The sequence below is a fragment of the Tasmannia lanceolata genome, unplaced genomic scaffold, assembly GCF_043159265.1.
Source record: "Tasmannia lanceolata isolate RefF3 unplaced genomic scaffold, GAP_Taslan_0.1 ptg000003l, whole genome shotgun sequence".
In the NCBI taxonomy this organism is placed as follows: domain Eukaryota; kingdom Viridiplantae; phylum Streptophyta; class Magnoliopsida; order Canellales; family Winteraceae; genus Tasmannia; species Tasmannia lanceolata.
This window is the reverse complement of record NW_027518680.1, coordinates 40,546,480-40,567,184: the sequence shown is the minus strand read 5'-3', so window position 1 is coordinate 40,567,184 and position 20,705 is coordinate 40,546,480. Positions and strand designations below refer to the sequence as shown.

The 20,705-nt window shown below is 39.6% G+C and overlaps 1 protein-coding gene across 3 annotated transcripts in view; it reads left to right on the top strand.

The window, feature by feature from the left end:
* Positions 1 to 20,705, top strand: part of PTAC14 (plastid transcriptionally active 14) — a 75,204-nt gene that overhangs the window by 28,546 nt on the left and 25,953 nt on the right. For 2 of the 3 annotated variants that reach the window (XM_077364633.1, XM_077364626.1), the window contains exons 4-6: positions 2,034 to 2,162; positions 14,934 to 15,023; positions 15,107 to 15,257. In XM_077364633.1, coding sequence (XP_077220748.1) covers positions 2,034 to 2,162; positions 14,934 to 15,023; positions 15,107 to 15,257 — 370 coding nt within the window. The remainder of the gene's footprint in view (positions 1 to 2,033; positions 2,163 to 14,933; positions 15,024 to 15,106; positions 15,258 to 20,705) is intronic. The other variant, XM_077364639.1, reaches the window with a different exon arrangement.

Sequence of the window (20,705 nt, the reverse complement as noted above, 5' to 3'; positions counted from 1 at the left end):
AGACTTAGATCAATAGTATGATGTTTTATTGGGCCAGATTAAGGTTTCTGGTTATCCAATGTGTTTGCCATGGCTGTTGTGGGTGATGCCTGTCCAAATTAATTTGGACTGGTATTGTCAATCAAACTCTTGGTTTTATTTAGTTATGAAAATAAAAAAAAGGATGATTCAGTCTTTATAAGGGATTTAAACAAAATAAAAAAAATTATTTTAATAAGTTTTAACATAAAGTAGTTTTACAAACCATTTACCCACCATTAATGGTAAAATAGTTCGGATATTCTTTTCCATTACTAGCATAAGTTTGTGATATCTTTTTTTATTGGTGTAAGGTTGTAATAACTATTGATTGCAATTTTTGAAAATATGTCAACGTGCATATCATTAAATCTCATTTTCCTTGAAATTAATTTATCAATCAATGATTGGTACATTTGAAAGCTGACTATGTTACATGAAATTGCATAATAATTTTTATGCCTAAAAGTAATGAAGTCTCTAATTTATCAATCAATGATTGGTACATTTGAAAGTTGACTATGATACATGAAATTGCATAAAAATGTTTATGCCTAAAATGAATGGGCGGCCCCGTGCACGAGGCTCTCGCCATTGTGGGGTCTGGGGAGGGCTATATGTACGCAGTGTTACCCCCGCTTTTCATTTATTTTATGCCTAAAATGTTCTAGTCATTGTAAAGCCCATATGTTGCCTGTAATGCACGGTATGCCAATCGTCCAGTTCCATATCCACATTTGGCTACTTTTAAAGCATTTTATAAAAGCAAGTGTTATGAGACATAGAAAAAGCAGCATTGCATGATGGGGAATATAGTGATTTGTTTTCCTCCTTTCCTAACCATGATAGTTAGCATAGTGGATCTCTTTAGTTCACACACACACACACACACACACACACAAGTTTTTTTGCAATCCAGCTTTAGTATTTGCTTTTGATCAATTCTCGCTTTCCATTTCACACGTATGGGCAACTACTTTTACAAATATTTTAAAATAAGTTGTTTCCCACATCCTTTCTCTTATTATTTCCTGCGTTGGTTACGTAGTTTGGCAACTATGGTTTTGGCTAACATAAGAAACCTTTTGCAATTCCATGGGCTTTCACATCCTGAATTCCTTATCAAATTTATTTTTCTTCAACATTTTTTATGGTTGACGTACTACAATTTTTAGTTTCAAGTTCTTTTATCCGTCCTTTTATTTCTTTCATGGCGAATCCTCTTGCTAACTGTTTCAAAAGAATTTTCCAAATATATATATATATATATATATATATATAAGAAGTCCGTTTTAAAAGATGTTCATAAATTGGTTCAGTTCTGATCAGATTAGTGTTATGGGACAATTCACGCAGCACTGAGATTGATGGGCCCTCCATAGAATGCAGTATGGGGAAGGGGAAGGGGAAGGATCTATTGTAGATAGCCAGAGCTTAGCCGGGCATAAATGTAATCTGCGTGAGTTAATGCCAAATCACTCCCAGGGCCTTAATGTTTATAGGACCTTTTGTTTATGGGGGGCAACCTAGGGTTTTTATTCAGATTGAGTAAGTCCAAGCAATACCACCTGTTTGACTTCCTAAACTTTTTTTTTTGAATTTCTTAGCCCCTAAAGGACCAAATAAAAACCATCAGATAGACAATAAAAAAACTACAAATAAACCTCTTCATAATGCTTCTATTTGTTTCTAAATGGTTTTACAATCGAGGTCTCTGATTGAGCGGTATCCCTCTTTTATCCATAGGTTTTATATGAAGTTCTTTGTTTTATAATGATTTATTTATTAAATGTAAAAGAATTGGTGGCATTTGTTTCTTATTTCGATAACTTTTGTTTCTTTCTTTGTATTTAATCTTGTGTACTTCCATTGATGCAGACAGATTGGGACTTGAGATTAGCATGCCTGTGAATTATTTATTAAATGTAAAAGAATCGGTGGTGACATTTGTTTCTTATTTCGATAACTTTTGTTTCTTACTTTGTATTTAATCTTGTGAACTTCCATTGATGCAGACAGATTGGGACTTGAGATTAGCATGCCTTCTCTTGTTTGCTTTTGATTGTGAGGGTAATTTCTGGCAGTTGTATGGTGACTTTTTACCTAGTGCAGATGAATGCACTAACTTGCTTCTAGCCACCAAGGTCTGTTTAGAAGCTGAATATGATACTTCATATTTCGAGAATTGGACGTAAACAATATCTTTATTAATTTCTACCTTCCACTTAGTTGTCTTTGGAGATTGTGTGCAACTTCTCTTTCCTGCATATTCATTTCATTTCAGGTTTTCAAATTTTAAATTGTGAGTCAGATATGCATTCACATGTAGCAGTACTTTATAGATCTTTCTTGAAAAATGGATAGCCATTTCAATGCCATTTTTGGATGGGAAATGATAAATGCGCCCCTTTTCATCACTTGGGACACCCAGCTACAATGTATCTATGACTGCGAAGGGGCAGATGTACTTCACATTTGAAGGAATGAAGTGACCTGATTCCCACGTACAATGCAGCTGGGTGTCCCTAGTGGTGAAAAGGGGCGCATTTATCATTTTCCTTTTGGATTCCTCGGACTGTACATGCATATTTGCCACGTATTACATGATGAGTTAGGAGGAGTTATAAAGATACTGTAATCAAGGATGTTGATGCAGTGGCAATAACAACTAATATGTTTATGGGTCGATGGATCCAGATAATTTTGCAAACAATTTTTAAAAATGTTCGACAAGTGTCTTTAGTGTCATGCTAACGTCCATAGTGGGGGTCCCAAAGGGCTCTTCAGCTCTTCTCGTCATGAAATTGGCCAACATAATAATTTATGCAGATTTTTAGTAATTTTTTGGTAAGTTTTATTAAGTTTCAATGAGCCGTGTATAGAAAAAACGTAAATACTGTTTGTAGGTTAGCAACATGTAATATAATATTTATTTTATTTTTGGACCACTATAAAATAGTAATTAGGATTTATTTAGGTTGTGTTAGAGATCTACATGATGATGGTTGTGAGATATAAGGAAGGGAGAAGAAGTATGAGAGAGAGAGATAAGAGACAGAGAGAGAGAGAGAAACGATTGAGGGAGAAAAAGTAGGCGTCTGTGGGAGAGAGAATGCGTTCAACATTCTCCCTCATACGCAATATATTTATATGAATATATTTAGTGGACAAAAATGCCCCTAAATATACATCAGTACATTTAATACTCCCCCTCAAGCTGGAATGTATATATCATACATTCCAAGCTTGTTACAAAAATCTTTCAATTTTGCACATCCCAATGGTTTGGTAAACATATCTGCAAGTTGATCTGCAGATCGGGTAAACATTGTGCAAATCTCACCACTCTGAATTCGATAACGAATGAAATGACAATCAACTTCAATATACTTGGTTCGTTCATGAAACACTAGATTCGTTGCAATATGAATTGCCGCTCTATTGTCACAATACTGCTGTGCTGGAGATGTCAATGTGAACCCAATCTCTGATAAGAATGAGCGAAGCCATATTAGCTCCCCACTCGTATATGACATAGCTCTATACTTGGCTTCTGCACTTGACTTGGACACAAAATCTTGCTTTTTACTTCTCCATGATACCAAATTACCTCCGACAAACGTTCAATATCCTGTCGTTGATCTCATGTCAACAAGAGATCCTGCCCAATCTGCATCACCGAATCCTTCTACCTTTTCGTGTCCATATTTTCTGAAGCACAGACCTTTATCTGGCGTACCCTTTAAATATTTGATAATCTGGATGCCTGTGGCCCAGTGGGAAGTACGTGGAGTACTCATAAAGCGACTAACCATACCAACTGCAAATGATATGTCTGGATGGGTGATAGTCAAATAGATTAGTTTCCCAACCAATCTTCTATATCGAACAAAATCATTCAACAACTCTCCTTGATCAGGAAGAAGTTTAACATTTGGATCCATAGGGATAGCTGCAGGTTTCACCCCCATTGAGCCTGTCTCCTCTAAAATGTCCAATACATATTAGCAACCTCAATACCAAGGAAGTATCTGAGCTGACCCAGATCTATAGTAGAAAATTCACCTTAGAGGAAGGACTTCAGATTGTATATACCAGACTTGTCATCTCTTGTAATTACTGTTAAAGTATAAAAGATAAACAACGGCTTTCTCCAATAGCTTAAGCTTTTGGAGAAGTAGGTAAGTTGACATGGTATCAAAGCCAAAGGCCTCGAGTTCAAACCTCCCAAATAGCAAAAATCCACATGCGATGTCGGCCCAAAGTGGGACCACATGTGCCATGTGTTTGCCAAGTGGGCACCACGTGCGGGGGAGTGTTAAAGTATAAAAGATAAACAATGCCTTTCTCCAATAGCTTAAGCTTTTGGATAAGTTGGTAAGTTGACAGTTACAATGTCATCAACATACACTATGAGGAGAATATATCCAGAACTAGATTTGTGACTGAACATGAATGATCAACAACACACTGCTTCAACCAAAACGCAAAACCGCAGCACTATATCGTTCAAACCAAGCCCTGGAAGATTGCTTGAGCCCATAAATTGCCTTCTGAAGACGGCATACTGATGAGCACATCTCCCCTTGAGCAACATACTCAGGAGGTTGCTCCATATAAACTGCCTCAGACAGATCGCTGTGAAGAAAGGCATTTTTGACATCAAGTTGATATAGAGGCCAACTACGATTAACTGCTAGAGAGATCAATACACGAACCGATGGAATCTTAGTAACTGGCGAAAATGTCTCGTGATAATCAACACCGAACGTCTGAGTGTACCCTTTAGCGATGTTAGAATAAGCCTATGGGCATTCTAGTAATTGTACCTTTCCTTTCAGTATATAAATAAATCAGTGATGAGGAGACAACCCTAACTCGCTTTTCTGATCCCTAGGGATCACCATTAGCCTCCACCTTCTCCATCTCCATCTTCCTCACCCCAATCCTAAACAATGTCCCTCATAACAAGTTCAATGAGGGACATTGTTTGCGGATTAACGATGACACTGAAGAAGGCTATTGATCCACATGAAGTGCTTGATCAACTGAAGCAAATTCTTCATAAGGCAGAGCTAGTATGAGATCAACTCACGTTAGTTTTGGATTCACTACGTGGAGAGAAAATGGGAGTACGAAGATGATATTCATGGGAATTTGAGTTGTAGAGGACGCACTGACATTAACCATATTCATTAGCTTGGAGCTCTGACATGTAAAGTTCAAGGTAGAGATCACGACGTTCGATGTCAAGGGCTAAATTATGATGAAGATTGATTTGTTCAAGCTTAAGAACAAAATCGAGAATTGGGACTAAAGGTCACAATGCTCGAATTCTATGATTAATTTCATGTAAAAGTTTCTATATGCAGGGATCTTTCATGAGTTATACGAGATGATTATATTCCGAAAGATCAAAATGAATTGTTTATTGGTTCAAAAGACATTCTTATCACCGATCATCAGCGAAGAGGCATGGCATCGATCAAACTTCTTCAAGACAAGGGGGAACTTCAGGAGGAAAATGGTGTAATCTATTAGTGATCTGACTTGTCGATTCTGTTTTACTCGTCATTTTGTTTTGGTCAATGGAATGTAACGTTTTGGGGTTTTGGCCGTTTTGGAGTTTCGTTTTTGTTAGAGAATATAATATGTCTGGGCATAATAGACTTTGTACCCATGCCTCTTTAGTACAAAAATACGAGTGAGGGGGAGATCCTCTCAACTTATTCATTTCTCTCAAACTCTCTCTCAACATGGTATCAAAGCTCTAGGGTTAGCGTGCCCTAGGGACCTCCATTGAAGACCTCGTCTTCTCCTCCACTCCTCTACCCTCCCATGCCCTAAAACCTCCTCCCTCTCTCCCGCTCTCTCTCGAGTCTCTCTATCTCTTTCGGCTCCCTCAACCCTCCCCCTCGCCCCCTCGCCCCTTCCCCCTCTCTCGACCTTCTCACCCCCCTCGCACCTCTCGCCCCTTCCCCCCTCTCCCGCCCCCTCCACCCCCCTCGCTCCCTCTCGCCCCCAACCCCCCTCGCTTCTCTCCTCTCTTGCCCCCCCTCTCAGTCCTCCATCCTCCTCCCCCCCCCCCCCCCCCCTTTGGCCCCTTCTACCTCTGTGGATGGTTCATTCCCACAGATGACAACTGTCAAGTTAGATGGGGCAAACTACGTTACTTGGAAGCCCACAGTAGAGACCTATCTCATTGCTCGTGGCAACGCCCACGCCATTCGTCGTGACCCACCTCCTAAAACTGACTCTACCTATGATCGGTGGGAACATGAGGATTCTCTAGTTTGTACTTTACTTTGGCAGAGTTTGACGCCTCACATTGCCAATCCCCTGATGCTGCTCTCTACAGCCAAGCAGATCTGGGATAAGATCATCCTCCTTTATTCTGGTGTGGCCAACATCAGCCGTATCTGCTCTACTTACTCTGAGTGGATACGATTTCGACGTGGGGATCTCTCCATTGCCTCTCACTACAGCCAGTTTGTCGCCTTCTGCAAGCAACTTGATGTCTTTATGCCGAAATCACAAACCGTACTCTCTCTCTCTCTCTCTCTCTAAATCCTTAAAATCTCTCCCTTCAGATTTTATCTCTTCATTCTCTCCCCATCTCATTCTTTTTTTTCGCAAATTTCTCTCTCCAAATCCCTCAAATATCTGTCTTCCTCTCTCTTTCTTATGCACAAGCCCCTTTTTGGGTTTGCCGTAAATCTCACAAAAAAAAAACAGCTCTCTTTTGCCGAGACCCATTTGGGTGTCTCCACTATCTATTCCCATTTTGTTTCTCTTTTGAATATCTAGTCTCCACTCCATATCTCTCTTTAATTTTTCTTTTCTATAGTTTTTTGGCCTATGGCCTTTGTCTTTCTCATCTCATCTTCAAGGCGCACCCCAAGTGTTTGATAAAATGTCTTAAAGGGGTTTTGTGCCTTGAAAGTCTTCTTTTCGTTTCTAGTTGAAGGCCTTCGACCCCAACTTGAGGGGGAGTGTTGTCTTGTATTGTTTTTCTTTATGTCTTGTATTGTTTCTTGCGGTTCTCATATTTTTTGTGTTGATCTAATCTCTTTCTTTACACCGTCATCTCTTTCTTTATATTGTCTTTTTTGTATTGCTTTCTATGTATTTTATGTAGTTCTTCAAGGCACACACCAAGTGTTTGTTCAAATGTCGAAGGAGGTTTGTTTGTTTTCGTTCTTTGTCCTCTTCAAGGCGCACACCAAGTGTTCGATGAAATGTCCGAGAGAGGTGTGGTGCCTTGTTTGTCTTTGTTTTTTGTTGCAAGTTGAACTACCTTCAACTTGAGGGGGAGTGTTGTCATGTTTTTTTGGAGTTATTGCTTTCTCTTGATGTTGTCTTTTTATTCGTATTGTCTTCTTGGGGGAGTTGTTATGTTGTCTTTTCTTGAGGGAGAGCGTTATCGTCTTCTTTTTATGATCTTCGTTTGTCCCCTTGGTGGTTGTTATCATCTTCTTTGTTGTCTTTTCTTGTCTTCTCCGGGCTCATGAAGTTTCGCCCGAGGGGGAGTGTTGTTGTGCTCCCTAGTTAGTCTTTGTCTTCTCAGCTTTATGCTGTATCCTCTCTTTTCCGGGCGATGGCTTCCATATCCATCATTGGTCGGCTCTCTTACAGGCGCGGTCTTTTCCCGTCGACCTCTCTTTTCCGGGCGATGGTTTCCCCATCGTTGGCTGGCTCTTTTCATGCGACGATGTTCATGCCGTCGACCTAGTCTCTAGACGATGGTGTCCCCATCGCTGGTTGGTTTATCTTTTCCCTCATTTTCTTCTTGTCATCAGGCAACGATGCTCATGCTGTCGACCTTGTCACTAGACGATGGTTTCCCCATCGTTGGTCGGTTAACTTCTTTATCTCTTCTTTTCTCCAGGTGACGGTTTCCTCGTCGACCTTGTATCCGATGGTTTTCCCATCGATGGCTGCCTTCTTTTGGTGTGGTGTTGCTTAACTGGTGGTCCTACTTGTGGTACTTCGCCGTTGCTCACGTGCCACCTTTGGTGTTGCTTTTGCTCGATGGATCATTGTTATTCCCTTGTTGAGGTGCTTTTGTTCAATCCTTCATGATTTGCAGCTTTATTCATCTGGCTCTCATTCAAGGGGAGGCCATGTTCTGTTTGCTCTAGCCATAGTGCTACTTCAGGGGGAGCTGTTCCTTTTTTGTGGCCGCTGATCTTGACGATTTTACTCTCATGGTGGCCGTGATCTTTATTATGCTTTCATTATGTATTCACCGCACCAGCTTGAGGAATCTTATACCAAGCTTGATGTGTGTCTGAGCTTATTGTACTTTTTTTGTTCTCTTTAGTTGTTTGTTTTAGTTTCTTTGTAGCAAGTTGGAGTTTCATAGTATATACACTCCAGTTTGAGGGGGAGTGTTGAATAACATGTAAGGGTAGATTAGGCATTAGACATGGATTATAGGGTATTATTGTCTTTGTACTCATGTTGCTCTAGATGGGCCTATATATATATCATTCTCATGAGGAGCTCCATCTCTTCATTCCTATTCTTCTTCCTCTCTTCTAACCCTAATCTCATTTCTAACAGTGGATATGGATCCCGGATTCACAGGGTGGTTTCACGGTACGCAGCTTCTTCAACAAACTCTGTGACGGTGGGAAGATGCCCTCTCGGCGTGCAAAGATTTGGAAGCTGTGAATACCAGCACGCATTACTGCTTTCGCATGGACTGTCGCCCACCGGTGTATCAACACGTGTGAATGGTTACGCGAGAGGAAATTTTTCCTGGCTAGTCAATGTATACTATGTCATGAGGCGGAGGAGTCCCTCAACCACCTATTTTTACTATGTCCCTTCTCTTTTGCTATATGGATGAATCCATTTATATTTTTCAGGATGTCATGGCCCATGGGTGCTTCCGCAAAGCATCACAAAGGTCATTCTCAATTGGGGTGGGGTCTTTCACGGTTGTTTTGGCAACTTCATTTGGCGTTCCTTGCCTTTTGCTATCATTTGTCACATATGGAGGGAGCGGAATAATCGGATCTTCACGGAATCATTTAAGGGCTGGTTCCACATTGCCACAGATGTAAAAAATGCAATTATTTCATGGGCAAAATCTAGGGAGGGGATTCCTTACTCTGTAGGCGACATCTTACGAAGATGGAATGTGGTGATTTCAGAAAAGAAAAAGAAGGTGCTGATCACTCCGAAATGGCAATCTCCACTGAAAGGGTATCTCAAATTCAATTTCGACGGAAGCTCCTTTGGCAATCCAGGTAATGTGGGCATCGGTGGCATTATTCGGGATGCAATGGGTAGTGTCATCATGTCTTTTTCCGGTCCGACAGGGGTTTGTGAAGCAAACCTGAAACCCGTGCACTTCTTTTTGGTTTGAAGTGGTGCAGTACACAATTTCGGTCCACTGATTATTGAAGGAGACTTTGGTAATGTGATTTCTTTGGCTTCAAATCGGTGCCAGGGTCCCTGGCGCATTGCTCCCATTCTGGGCGAGATCATGGATCTTGTCCGCACTTTAGATCTGCGTTTGACTCACATGAGGTGCCAGGCTATCGGAGTCGTGTGTTACTTTCAACTCTGAGTGCATGGGAATTTTGTGCTATGGTGGTGTATTATTGGAACTTGGTTTCTTTTCCTCTTTACGAATGTAAGGGGGACATCTTGTACCCCACACTTTTGTATCCGGTTCTGGATTATTAAATGAAATGGGAATGTATTCTTTTCAAAAAAAAATTCAGAATGAATATGATATCGAGATACCCCACTGGTGGGACCATGCTATAATGTCCAGATACACCACTGGTGGGACCATGCTATAATATCTAGATACCCCACTGGCGAAACCATGCTATAATGTCCAGATATACCACTGACGGGACCATGCTATGATGTGTAGATGCAGAATTTCAGATTTAATGTATGTAAGATAATCATACTAGAACAAATCTAAATAAATTGAATCATAATCATACGAATAACCAGATATTCTAAACTTATCAAGTCAGAAGAATAGCCAGACAAATCAAAAGCATTCAAGACATATATATATACACACACGATACTAATTCTTCTTATTCACATCACATGTCTTTACTTTCTTCGTTTGCATAACAAGTAATGCATACTGAGAGGTACCATATTAGTTATATATATATATATATATATATATATATATATATATATATGCATTATTAACTCATCTTCTTCTTACCAATCATGTCTTTTATTCACAAGGTTTGCATAACAAAATATGCACACGAAAAGATATATATATATATATATATATATATATATATATATATATATGCATTATTAACTCATCTTCTTCTTACCAATCATGTCTTTTATTCACAAGGTTTGCATAACAAAATATGCACACGAAAAGGTACTGAATCACTTACCATAAAACACTTTGCCTTTTCCTTTCTTCTTTCTTTCTTTTTTGTCTCTTTCTTCTTTTTCTTCTTGAAACTCTACAATATTGGGGTTTTCCAAATCAATGCCTTTCTTAGGTCTTAAACATCAAGTATAAGTCATATAAGGTGGTGAAACCACGATTCAAAACCCAAAACACACTTATAAATGTAAACTACACTTATACTGAGTGGCGGTATATCAGCCTTCCCGGTGTACCGGGCCCACAACTATACCATGTAAACTCCAGAAGGGTCGTGGTATACTGGTAACACCAGTATACCGCCCCGAAGCAGAAATTCATATTACTTGATTTGTGCATCCTCTAAAACTCAAATTAAATGCATGACTTATCAAACCTTGTAAACATATAACTTGTAAATTATAAACCAAAGAACATCTGTTTAGTTGACAACTCTGGCCAAATCCCACCGGAAATGGGCGGAAAAGTTAAAACTTCAAAATGCATAAAATTTGCCTTTTTCTTTCAAAATTGAAAATTTGTAATAATTATAACTCTTAAAATATTTCGAACTGGGCTTATCATTAAAGATAAAAGTTGTTAGGTAAAACATTCTAAAAAGCTTTAATGTTGACACCTTTGGCCAAATCTTGCCGGAAAAGTAGCTTTCCGATCTGATGCTTGAAATAGGGTTTTAAGCAAAACAGAAATCTTAGACTTAGTGTATCTATTTGCAAACTCAAGCTGGGATAAGTCATAAACATAAAAGTTATTCTACATATTATTTGCAAGAACTTTTATGTTCATCCCTCTGTCAAATCTCGCCGGAGTTGACCCGAAAATATTAAAATCACCATTTAATATCTTTAAAAACTTCAGTTTAGTAAAACTGCTATAACTTTCTCAATTCGAAACTAAATCAGGAAAACTTAGATGTAATCATACTAGATAAAAAAGAACTATAGCTTTGTCGTTAATCAAAATTGCTAAAAATGAGTGTAAATCACACATGAATCAAAAGAATCCAGAAAGACAAGATTAAACTTACAATTTTAAGAAATCTCTTCTCGTTTTCTACTTCTTTTCAATCAAACTTTGGTTTCAAACACTTCCAGATCACAAATCAAATAACATATATTTTCTAAAATGTTTGCACGAATTCCTCTTGAACTTCCCCATTTTTGTCTTGATTTTATTATAATTAAAATGAATTAAAATGGATTTATAACCTTGCATGATTGAGATGGCACTTGGATTTCCAAGTGTCACTCTCCTCTCTCTTCCATCCATGCTAATATCTAATACCCTAATTGCCCTTGACTTTTAGACTTGGCGTTTTATTAATTACACTTGCGCCACTAGCGAAATTACTAAAGTACTCCTCTAGCTTAAATAATTAAATAATCAAACAATAAACAGTAATCTGACTTAATCACTCTTATTCTCTAAATCACTTAGGGTTATTGTTAAACCCAAAACTTGGTCCTTTCATCTCCATGGTTCTTCAAGAGCTTGTTTTGAGATTTTGAGGGATTGTTTTAGTGATTAAACCTCACCTAAAACTCATTAGAATCTCTACTTTCAAACTCTTTTGAACCCTATTGCAAGTTTTACCTTTTTCAAGCTCGGAAACCCTTTTTAAAGATCCCTAAACCTACCATCAAATCAAAACCTAAACCCTAGAATTACCTTTCTTTTATCTACTTAAACATTTACTTAAGATCTTGACATCAGTTTCCTTCAATTTTCAGATTTACTGAAATTACCAAAATACCCCTGCGGCCTAAATCTGGATTGTTTTGACCCAATTCCTGCAGCTGGATTTTTTTATTTTCTTCATTGATTATTATTAATTTCTCATGCTTTTGTTACATCTAATTGATAGGTCTTACATTATATTTTAGTTCTTTTAATTGATTGCATGCTTTGGCCTAGTTTCTGACTAATCCTTCTATTATCATACGAATCTTTATCGCTTTGATTGATTTGTATAAGGTTTAGTTCATGCTTAATTATGATCTTTACAATTATTTATGCTATTTAGTTCTCATTATTGCTGCTGTCTATAGATTAATTAGGCGTTAGTTTAGCCCAAAGTTACCGGGATCACCCTCCCACCCTCTGACCCGCGATCCGGGGTCGCTGACCCGAAACGTGGGTCATTTGCGACCCGGATCACAAAAAATGGCGACCCGGGCGACCCGCGTGAAAGGGAGAGATGCATAGATAGAGGGAACACTTCAAATTTTATATATTATGGATTAGATAGGAACTGGAATTTTCATTTTGAATATATATGAATGACATACACGAGGTTTTTGGTTTTGTTCATTAAATGTATGTAGTATGGACTATAGAATGATATTCTTGTAAAAATATATGAAATTATGTATATAGAGTACCAGAGCAACCTAGATTTGCACTCCAAATCGACCCGCGAGCTAAAATAGCCAACTGACTTAACCTACCCTCATCGTACCGCGTACCGGGCTTCCATCGTACCCCGTACCCGTTCCCGTACCGCGTTCCAGGTAACCTTGGTTTAGCCTAGGTTAGTTGTTAAGTGTTCTTTTAGTTTTCCACGTAAGCCCTAAACTGTCTTAAAGTCTTAATCCCATTAGGAGTGTATGATTTTCCCGAAATTAGGTATTGTCTTGCATAACTACTGATATCTACACGACCTTTTTTTGATAATGGGGCGAACTCAACCTTGTTTGACACTTTTTAATTGGATGTTGAGAGCTTTTTGGGAATTGTAGTAGCCTTTGACAGCTGGTTAAACAATGCCAAACAAGGAGAGTTTGCCCCATTATCAAAACATGGTCATGCAGCTATCAATAGCATATTTGTACAAACACACACACACACACACACACAGATATATATATATATATATATATATATATATATATATATATATATATATATATATATATATATATATATATTTGGTGTCTTCACTCCCTTTTTCATGATGGCAGTCCACACTATTAACCATTTTTTCTGACTGGTTGTTAAGAGCATCTTGAGAATCGTAAGAGGCCATTCAAAGCTAATAGAAAAGCGTTAATGAGTGCAGTGCCATTATCGAAACAAGAAGAGCCGATATCAATTATCTTTATTTATGTTCACCCACACACATGAATGGGGACTGATATCCCCCCCCACCCCCACCCATCTAGTTTTAGGACAATTGGCCAATTATGTGTATCACAGTCATCTATCCCTTTCCTAAATAACTCGCTGCTTCCTCACCCCCCCTCTCTCCCTCTTTTTGATAACTTCATTGTTCTGACCCCTCAGTAAGTATCGCCATGACGTTGCAAAGGTTTCCCTCAACTACCAACACATCATGCCTCCAGCCCTGCCACCCCCATTGCAGTCTTGTTGCCTCTCCTGGACTTTGGGTACAAACACTAACCTCCTTCAGTTGAACATCATCTCAATATCAACTCAAGAAGCTAAATAGTTTTTCGTAGTGTCTTTACACCCACTGCAAGTGAAGGACAACAGAGGAAATGGTTAAGATGGATTACTAGTTCAAACATGGAAGCAATCTTAATTCATGGAGGTTAGACCATGGGTATACTAGCTCAAATGTGGAAGAAACCTTAATTCATGGAGCTTAGACCGTGGATTTTAACATCGGCTTCTTCGTGCTGTTTGAATCCTTTATGCATCTCCACAAAACCGTTCAGGAAGGAAAGGACAATTTTTGAAAACCCATCCACAATTGTTTGGAATGGACTGAAACAAGAGTCTAAAAAACCGAGTATCACGAGTTGATTTGTACTCCAGAAATCTCCATTAAATAAAGCAAAGAAAGCACATATTCTTATATTACATTCAATGAATGTGTTGCACAGATGTCTTGTATTCTGCCAGTGATATAGTACTCTGGCGGGCAAATGTGCGCAATGCACACGTGGGTCGAGCTGTGCGAGTTGATTTAATTTTTTTGATGTAACGGCATTGATTTATAAGCCATATGTTAGGGTTAACGGGGTGTGAGGTTTTCTTGACCGAGAAAGAGTTTGTAACTCTAAACCGAATAGGGAAACTCTTCTCCCATGGACGTAGACACATTGCCGATCCACGTAAATGTTGTGCTCTTGTTTTGTGTGATTATGTTTCTTGCATTCTTCTTGACGTTTTGCTATACATCGTGTTTGATCCTTATTTGAGAAATTAGAGATCTCTCAATATTCTACAGAATGGAATCCAACAACAAGATGGACCAAAATCTAGATAAAAGACTGATAAACACCTTTGAAGAGAACTAGACTGAATAACCTTTCCATAGAAAGAGAGCATTACTAGTACGAAAGAACCCTGATTTGAAACCTTAAAAATGGTTTGAACAGTGCAAATTTGAAGCCAAGCATATTCGCGCTCATTTTTTCCTTTGCTTTCTTTTAAACATATTTTGATAAGCCTCTGTTCCCATGAGCCATACTTTTTCCTTACTTATAATTGCTTTAATTGGATTTGATCTCAATAATGAGTTAGCGGATTTCTCCTGTTATTATTTTTGTTTTAGGAAGACCTATTGGAGTTGCAAGACGAAAATCTGGCCTTGAATATGACAAAGCAGCAGCAACGGGCATTTGAGTTTTGGGAAAAGAATTGGGTAAGGAGCATCCCTTTTTCCTTTAACATAATTTCCTTTCTCTTGCTCCATTTAACACATTATTTTCCATCTTCAACCTTCAGCACTCCGCTGTCCCTCTCAAGATAAAGCGACTTGCCCGCGATCCTGAAAGATTCATTTGGGCAGTGAGTATTGCTCAATCGCGCTGTCTTAGCATGAAAATGAGGATTGGTGCACTTGTCCAAGATGCAAACATGTTAGTTCCTTATGCTGGTAATTTTCTTGTCCAGAAGTTGTCTATTCAGGTGATCAACTCTGATGCATGGTTTCATAAATTTTTTAATTCTGTCTATTCAGTCTTGTGTAGACATATCTTTTCATGATATTTTTAATTATCTAAAGTCTGGTGAGGACTTAGGAAGACCCTGAATGTAAATCTAAAACAATGGATCTGCTGAGAGTGTTGATTCATTTTATTGAGGTTTATTGTTGCATTTGCCTATTATATATATAGAGATTTTTTTTGTCATTCTTCCCTTATGAGTGACCCTTATGGGGTGGTGCAAGTAATTCTACTAGAAATTCACCAAAAGTATTTGCCATTCAAAAAATTATCTGCCAAAAGTAGAAACTTTGCTAAGAAGTTGAACAAACACACAAAAGTTCCAAGATCTTCACAAACAATCCTAGAGCGAGATGAAACAACATAGCTTTTTGATCAAGGCATGATCAAAATACAGTATGAAGAGCACTCATAATTATTCATCAGCCTACTGAAAAGTAAATCAAACTCTATATGTAGGCCCAAACACCTTAAAACCCCTTGTTTAACCCCAACCATTGGTGGAGGATCAATTTCATCTATTCGATGAACTAAATTAAGCCTGATGTCGGATCAATTTCATTCCTTTGATGAACGTAAATTAAGCCTAATCTCTATTTTAAGGCAGCCCAAAAAAATAGAAAGTGTTCTATATCATATGTGCACGTGATACCTATTGTTATACTTTCTGATCGGGATGTGAAATGTGTAGGTCACTTTTGGCGTACACTTTAGAAGAAGTTAGGTCTGCAGTATTCCAGCACTGCACATTCTCAAACTGACTAGGGAACCTGCATTATTGCATTGTGGGTGATCATGTAAAGGCTAGGGACTTGGTATTACCAGAATCAAAATGTTTCTACAATAATTCTATCAACAAGTCTACTAAGGAGACACTGTTTGAAGCTATATATGGGCATAAGCCACATGTAGTTGACTTATTTCCGTAGTATGCTTTATTTAGTGATGATGGAGAGGGTTACACTGAACATTTTAGCTGTATTCTGAGGTAAGAGATGTTATTACTAATACTAGTGAGCAGCACCAAATCTATAAAGATTAGCCCTTGTAAGATCGTTAACTAGATCCTCTACAATGCATATGTTGTTGATTTTTTTAGATGACCTTAAGATTAATCTCATCTTTGATTGGGTTGATTTGCATAAATTCTATGGTTTCAATAATTGTGAACACCATCGTTGCCAGAGTTGGAAGAGAGTGCAGGAAAAAGGTGTGGAATCTGAGGGGTTTAGAAAACTAGAGAAGTCTGCTGCAGCCGCTGAAGTGAAGGATGCCCCAGGCGACAATGCCACTGAAATGTATCCACAGAGCTATGTAAGACAGTAGGCGACCGGCAGTCAAGACGATAGAGGTCATCTACCTCACGACCCGTTCCAATCGTCTTCCCAGTCGAGAGATCCTGAAACAAACAGTAAGATGGGAAAAATGAGACAGAACAGTGAAGAGATTTAGTAATTTGGCTAACTAAAAGTAAACTAAATGGTGATTTTGGTACACATAAAACAGAAGATAAGGTAAGAGCAGGATGAGGGGAGATATGACCAACACCAGTGATAGGTGTAGTGGACCCATCAGCAAGGGCGATAGACTGAGAGGGAGACGAGAAAGAGCGAAAAGAATGAAGCTGAGAAGAGTTACCAGTCAAGTGATTGGATGCGCCAGAGTCAATGATCCATGACCCTGAGCTAGATAGAAGGGTAGTGGGTGAACTACCTGGCTGGGCGAAACATGCAGAGGGAGGACGAGAACTGAGCCGCAGACGCTGGAACTCCTCATAATTGGCACGAGATAATGTATAGGTGGAATCAGCTGGTGCAGGAACAGAAGCAGAGGGAGCGCAATCTGAAGCAGAAGCAGTAGTAGCACCCATGTGAGCCGAGCGTACCTGACGAAGCTCGGGATGCAGGGTATAGAAATGGTCAATATAATGTCCCTCGCGCTGACAGTAAGTGCAAAAAGAACGGCCATGGCCACCACCAGAACGACCACCACCACGGCCGGCACGGCCACGGCCACGGCCACGACCAGAGGAGGCCACGACCAGAGGAGGCCCGACCACGAGGCGGGCGAGTACTGCCATCATAGGTCGCGAGAGCAGAACCATCAATAGGGACAGATATCACTGGATCACCAGGAGAGCACTGCTGGACGTGGGAGTAAATCTCAGTAAGGGAAGGAATAGCGCAAGAACCGATAATCTGCTGACGAAGATGCATGTACTCTGGACCCAAACTCTCAAGGTACTGCACAACACGGATCTGATCCCTCTGACGGGTAGCCTCTGTGAGATCCGTGGTAAGCGGCATGTAAACATCAAGCTGCTGATAGAGGCCAACGAATTGGCTGTAATGGGTGGCAAGAGGAAGATCACCACGGCGGAAACGCATCCACTAAGAATAGGTAGAACAGATCCGACTAATGTTTGCCACGCCAGAGTGAAGAAGAGTAACCTGATCCCAGATCCGTTTCGCACTAGGCAGAAGCATCAAGGGCCCAGAGACGTGAGGGGCCATACTCTGCCACAGAAGGGTACAAACAAGAGCATCCTCCTGTTCCCATCGATCAAAGGTGGGATCCGTCGTAGGAGGAGGATCACGACGAATGACGTGGGCTTTCCCACGGGCAATAAGATATTTCTTGACGGCTGCTTTCCAAGTAACGTAGTTTGCCCCATCCAACTTAACAGTAGTGATCTGTGGGAATGATCCATCCACAGAGAGAGATGATGACGAAGAAGACGCCAAAGAGGGTGTCAGACGAACACCAGGAGCCACTCCTGTGGAAGGATTGTCAAGCACCTCCTCCATAACAACAAGCAAGAAAGAAATAGACAATCCAAACCAAGACGAATAACAGGAGATAACGGGATAGGTGGGCAAACTAGAATACGCTAAGAAAGCTAGACGCGGCTCCAAGAATGACGGGCATCGACGGAGCTTGGCAAGAGGGGAGCCATGGGGCACAGAGGGGAGCCGCAAAGACAAACAAGAATCAAAGTATGATAGGAGATGAAGATCTAAAACATAATAACAGGGAGAAAAGAGTGGTACGGTTTACCAAGGGATGAAAGGAAGAGGAGGAAAATGATGTGGGTTGAAAAACTTGGGGTATGGGGCTTACCAACAAACCTAGGAATTGGGGGCTGGAAAAAAAAACCCTGGAAACTTATTTTGAGGGGGTGCAAATCCTCGTTGCTGGAAAAAAAAATAAAAAATCCCGCCGTCGGTAGAAAATTGGGGTGGGGTTGCTGTAAGGGGGTGGACCAGGAGTTATGCGCAGGGAATGGTGGGAGGGAGGGCCTGCTGCCTTCGACTCAAAGGGAACGACTAATTCTCACGAGGAAAAAGACGGCATGCCAGTGTGCCTCAGATGAAACTTTGGCCGAAGTTGGGTTTAGGGTTTTGCGGCAGGAGGGGAAGGGGTGGCAGAGAAGATGGAGGCTGATAGAGAACCCTACGGATCAGAAAACCCTAAGGCTCTGATACCATGTTAACCGAGAGTTTAGAGAGAGAGGAATGAATGAGTTAGGGTAATCTCCCCCTGACTCATATCTTTATACTAAAACATAAAGGAATGTACAAAGTCCTAAATGCCCTTAGGAAAGTTACATATTCCAACAATTACTAATACTAGTGAGCAGCACCAAATTTATAAAGATTAGCCCTTGTAAGATCGTTAACTAGATCATCGACAATGCATATGTTGTTGATTTTTTTAGATGACCTTCAGATTAATCTCATCTTTGATGTGGTTGATTTGCATAAATTCTATGGTTTCAATAATTGTGAAAACCATCATTGCCAGAGTTGGAAGAGAGTGCGGAATCTGAGGGGTTTAGAAAAGAGAAAATGCGAATGCAAAAAGCTCTAAAGAATGTAAAGAGAAGTGTATGGGAAGTGTCACTCAAAGTCAACATGAAGCATGTAAGAAGCCTCATTGGAAGCAAACAAGAAGTACATAGAAAGATTAGGATTGTAGTAGCTTAGGGAGGACGGGTTAATATAAGCTAGGATTATAAGATTACCAGTAGAAAAGAAGATTTCACTACTAATTAAAATTATAAGTTTTAAGAATTTACGGTTTCACATGTTTTATTCATGTATATTTAATATTAAGTATTTTGGAAGAAGGTCCACATAATTTTCATTTGAAACTTAAGATGAGTTTTAAAGTTTTAAATGCACTATATTTTCAAATACGCTCTTTCACCATTATCCAGAGAAAATATCATTTTAAGAAGAAATAATCATCTAAATAGGAAGCGTGCTCTTAATTAAGAAGAAACGCATAGGAAGCGAGAAGAACTTAGCGTCAAAAGCAAGTTTTCGGGGAAGCAAGCTTCCCTTCTGAAATACGGGTGTGACAACCCAAGAGGGGGGGTGAATTGGTCAATTAAAATTTTTGTGCTTAATTAAATGGATTATTAAAATTAATTTACTAATTAAGCATTTCTTAATGTAACCCTTGTTCAAATATTCAAGATAATGAAATATAGGGTTTAGATATTACTTTAAGCCTATTTTCCCTAACCCTTATTTTAATAAAACATAAATACAAGAAAGGGTAGAGTTTACCAATCACCACGAATTGCAAGAGATGAAGGAGAAGAGAAACAACCACAAGGAACACACGATTTATAGTGGTTCGGTCTATCACAAGACCTACTCCACTCTTCCAAGTTTACCTCCTTGGGATCTCCACTAAAATATGAGATTCTTCTACGGGCGAATCTCCAAGCCGTACACTAACTCCGTCAACTCCAAAGGAGACAGACCCTTTTTCGCACGAAGCCTTGATGAGGGATCACACCCTCTTACAATGTCTTCTCCTTTCTTAAAAGGGCCGAAGAGGAGACCCTCAAATACAATGAAGAAAATAAATGAAAAACTCTCAATGCCTCTTTAGATAGGCGGATTACAAACTTTAATAGCTCACCAACACTCCAAGAAAAGATAAAATGCAAAGCCTATGGAGTACCTCTTGATAGAATGTGCAAATGCAAGATCAAAGAGGTTTAGCTTTTGATAAGAAAGTTTTTGCTCAAGGAAAATGGGATTTGATCTTTGTAAAAATGTTCAAAGAGATAGGTTTTAATCATGTATATATAGTGTATTTGAAAATATGACCATTTGGTGTAAAACTATGAATAACTGGCTTGAAAAAGTCAAGCAGAAAACGCCCCAACGGTTAGTTTGCCCGACCATCGCAGTCGACCGAGCCACCGCGGTCGCCGCCCCTATCGGGTGCCCTTTTTTTATTTTCAAATTCTTTACCGTCGAGATCGGCCGGCCCCATGGCGGTCGCCCGGCGAGGGCTACCTGTTAGCTCAAAAATTCGGCTCAAAAACCTATCCGCGGTCGACCGACCCACGACGGTTG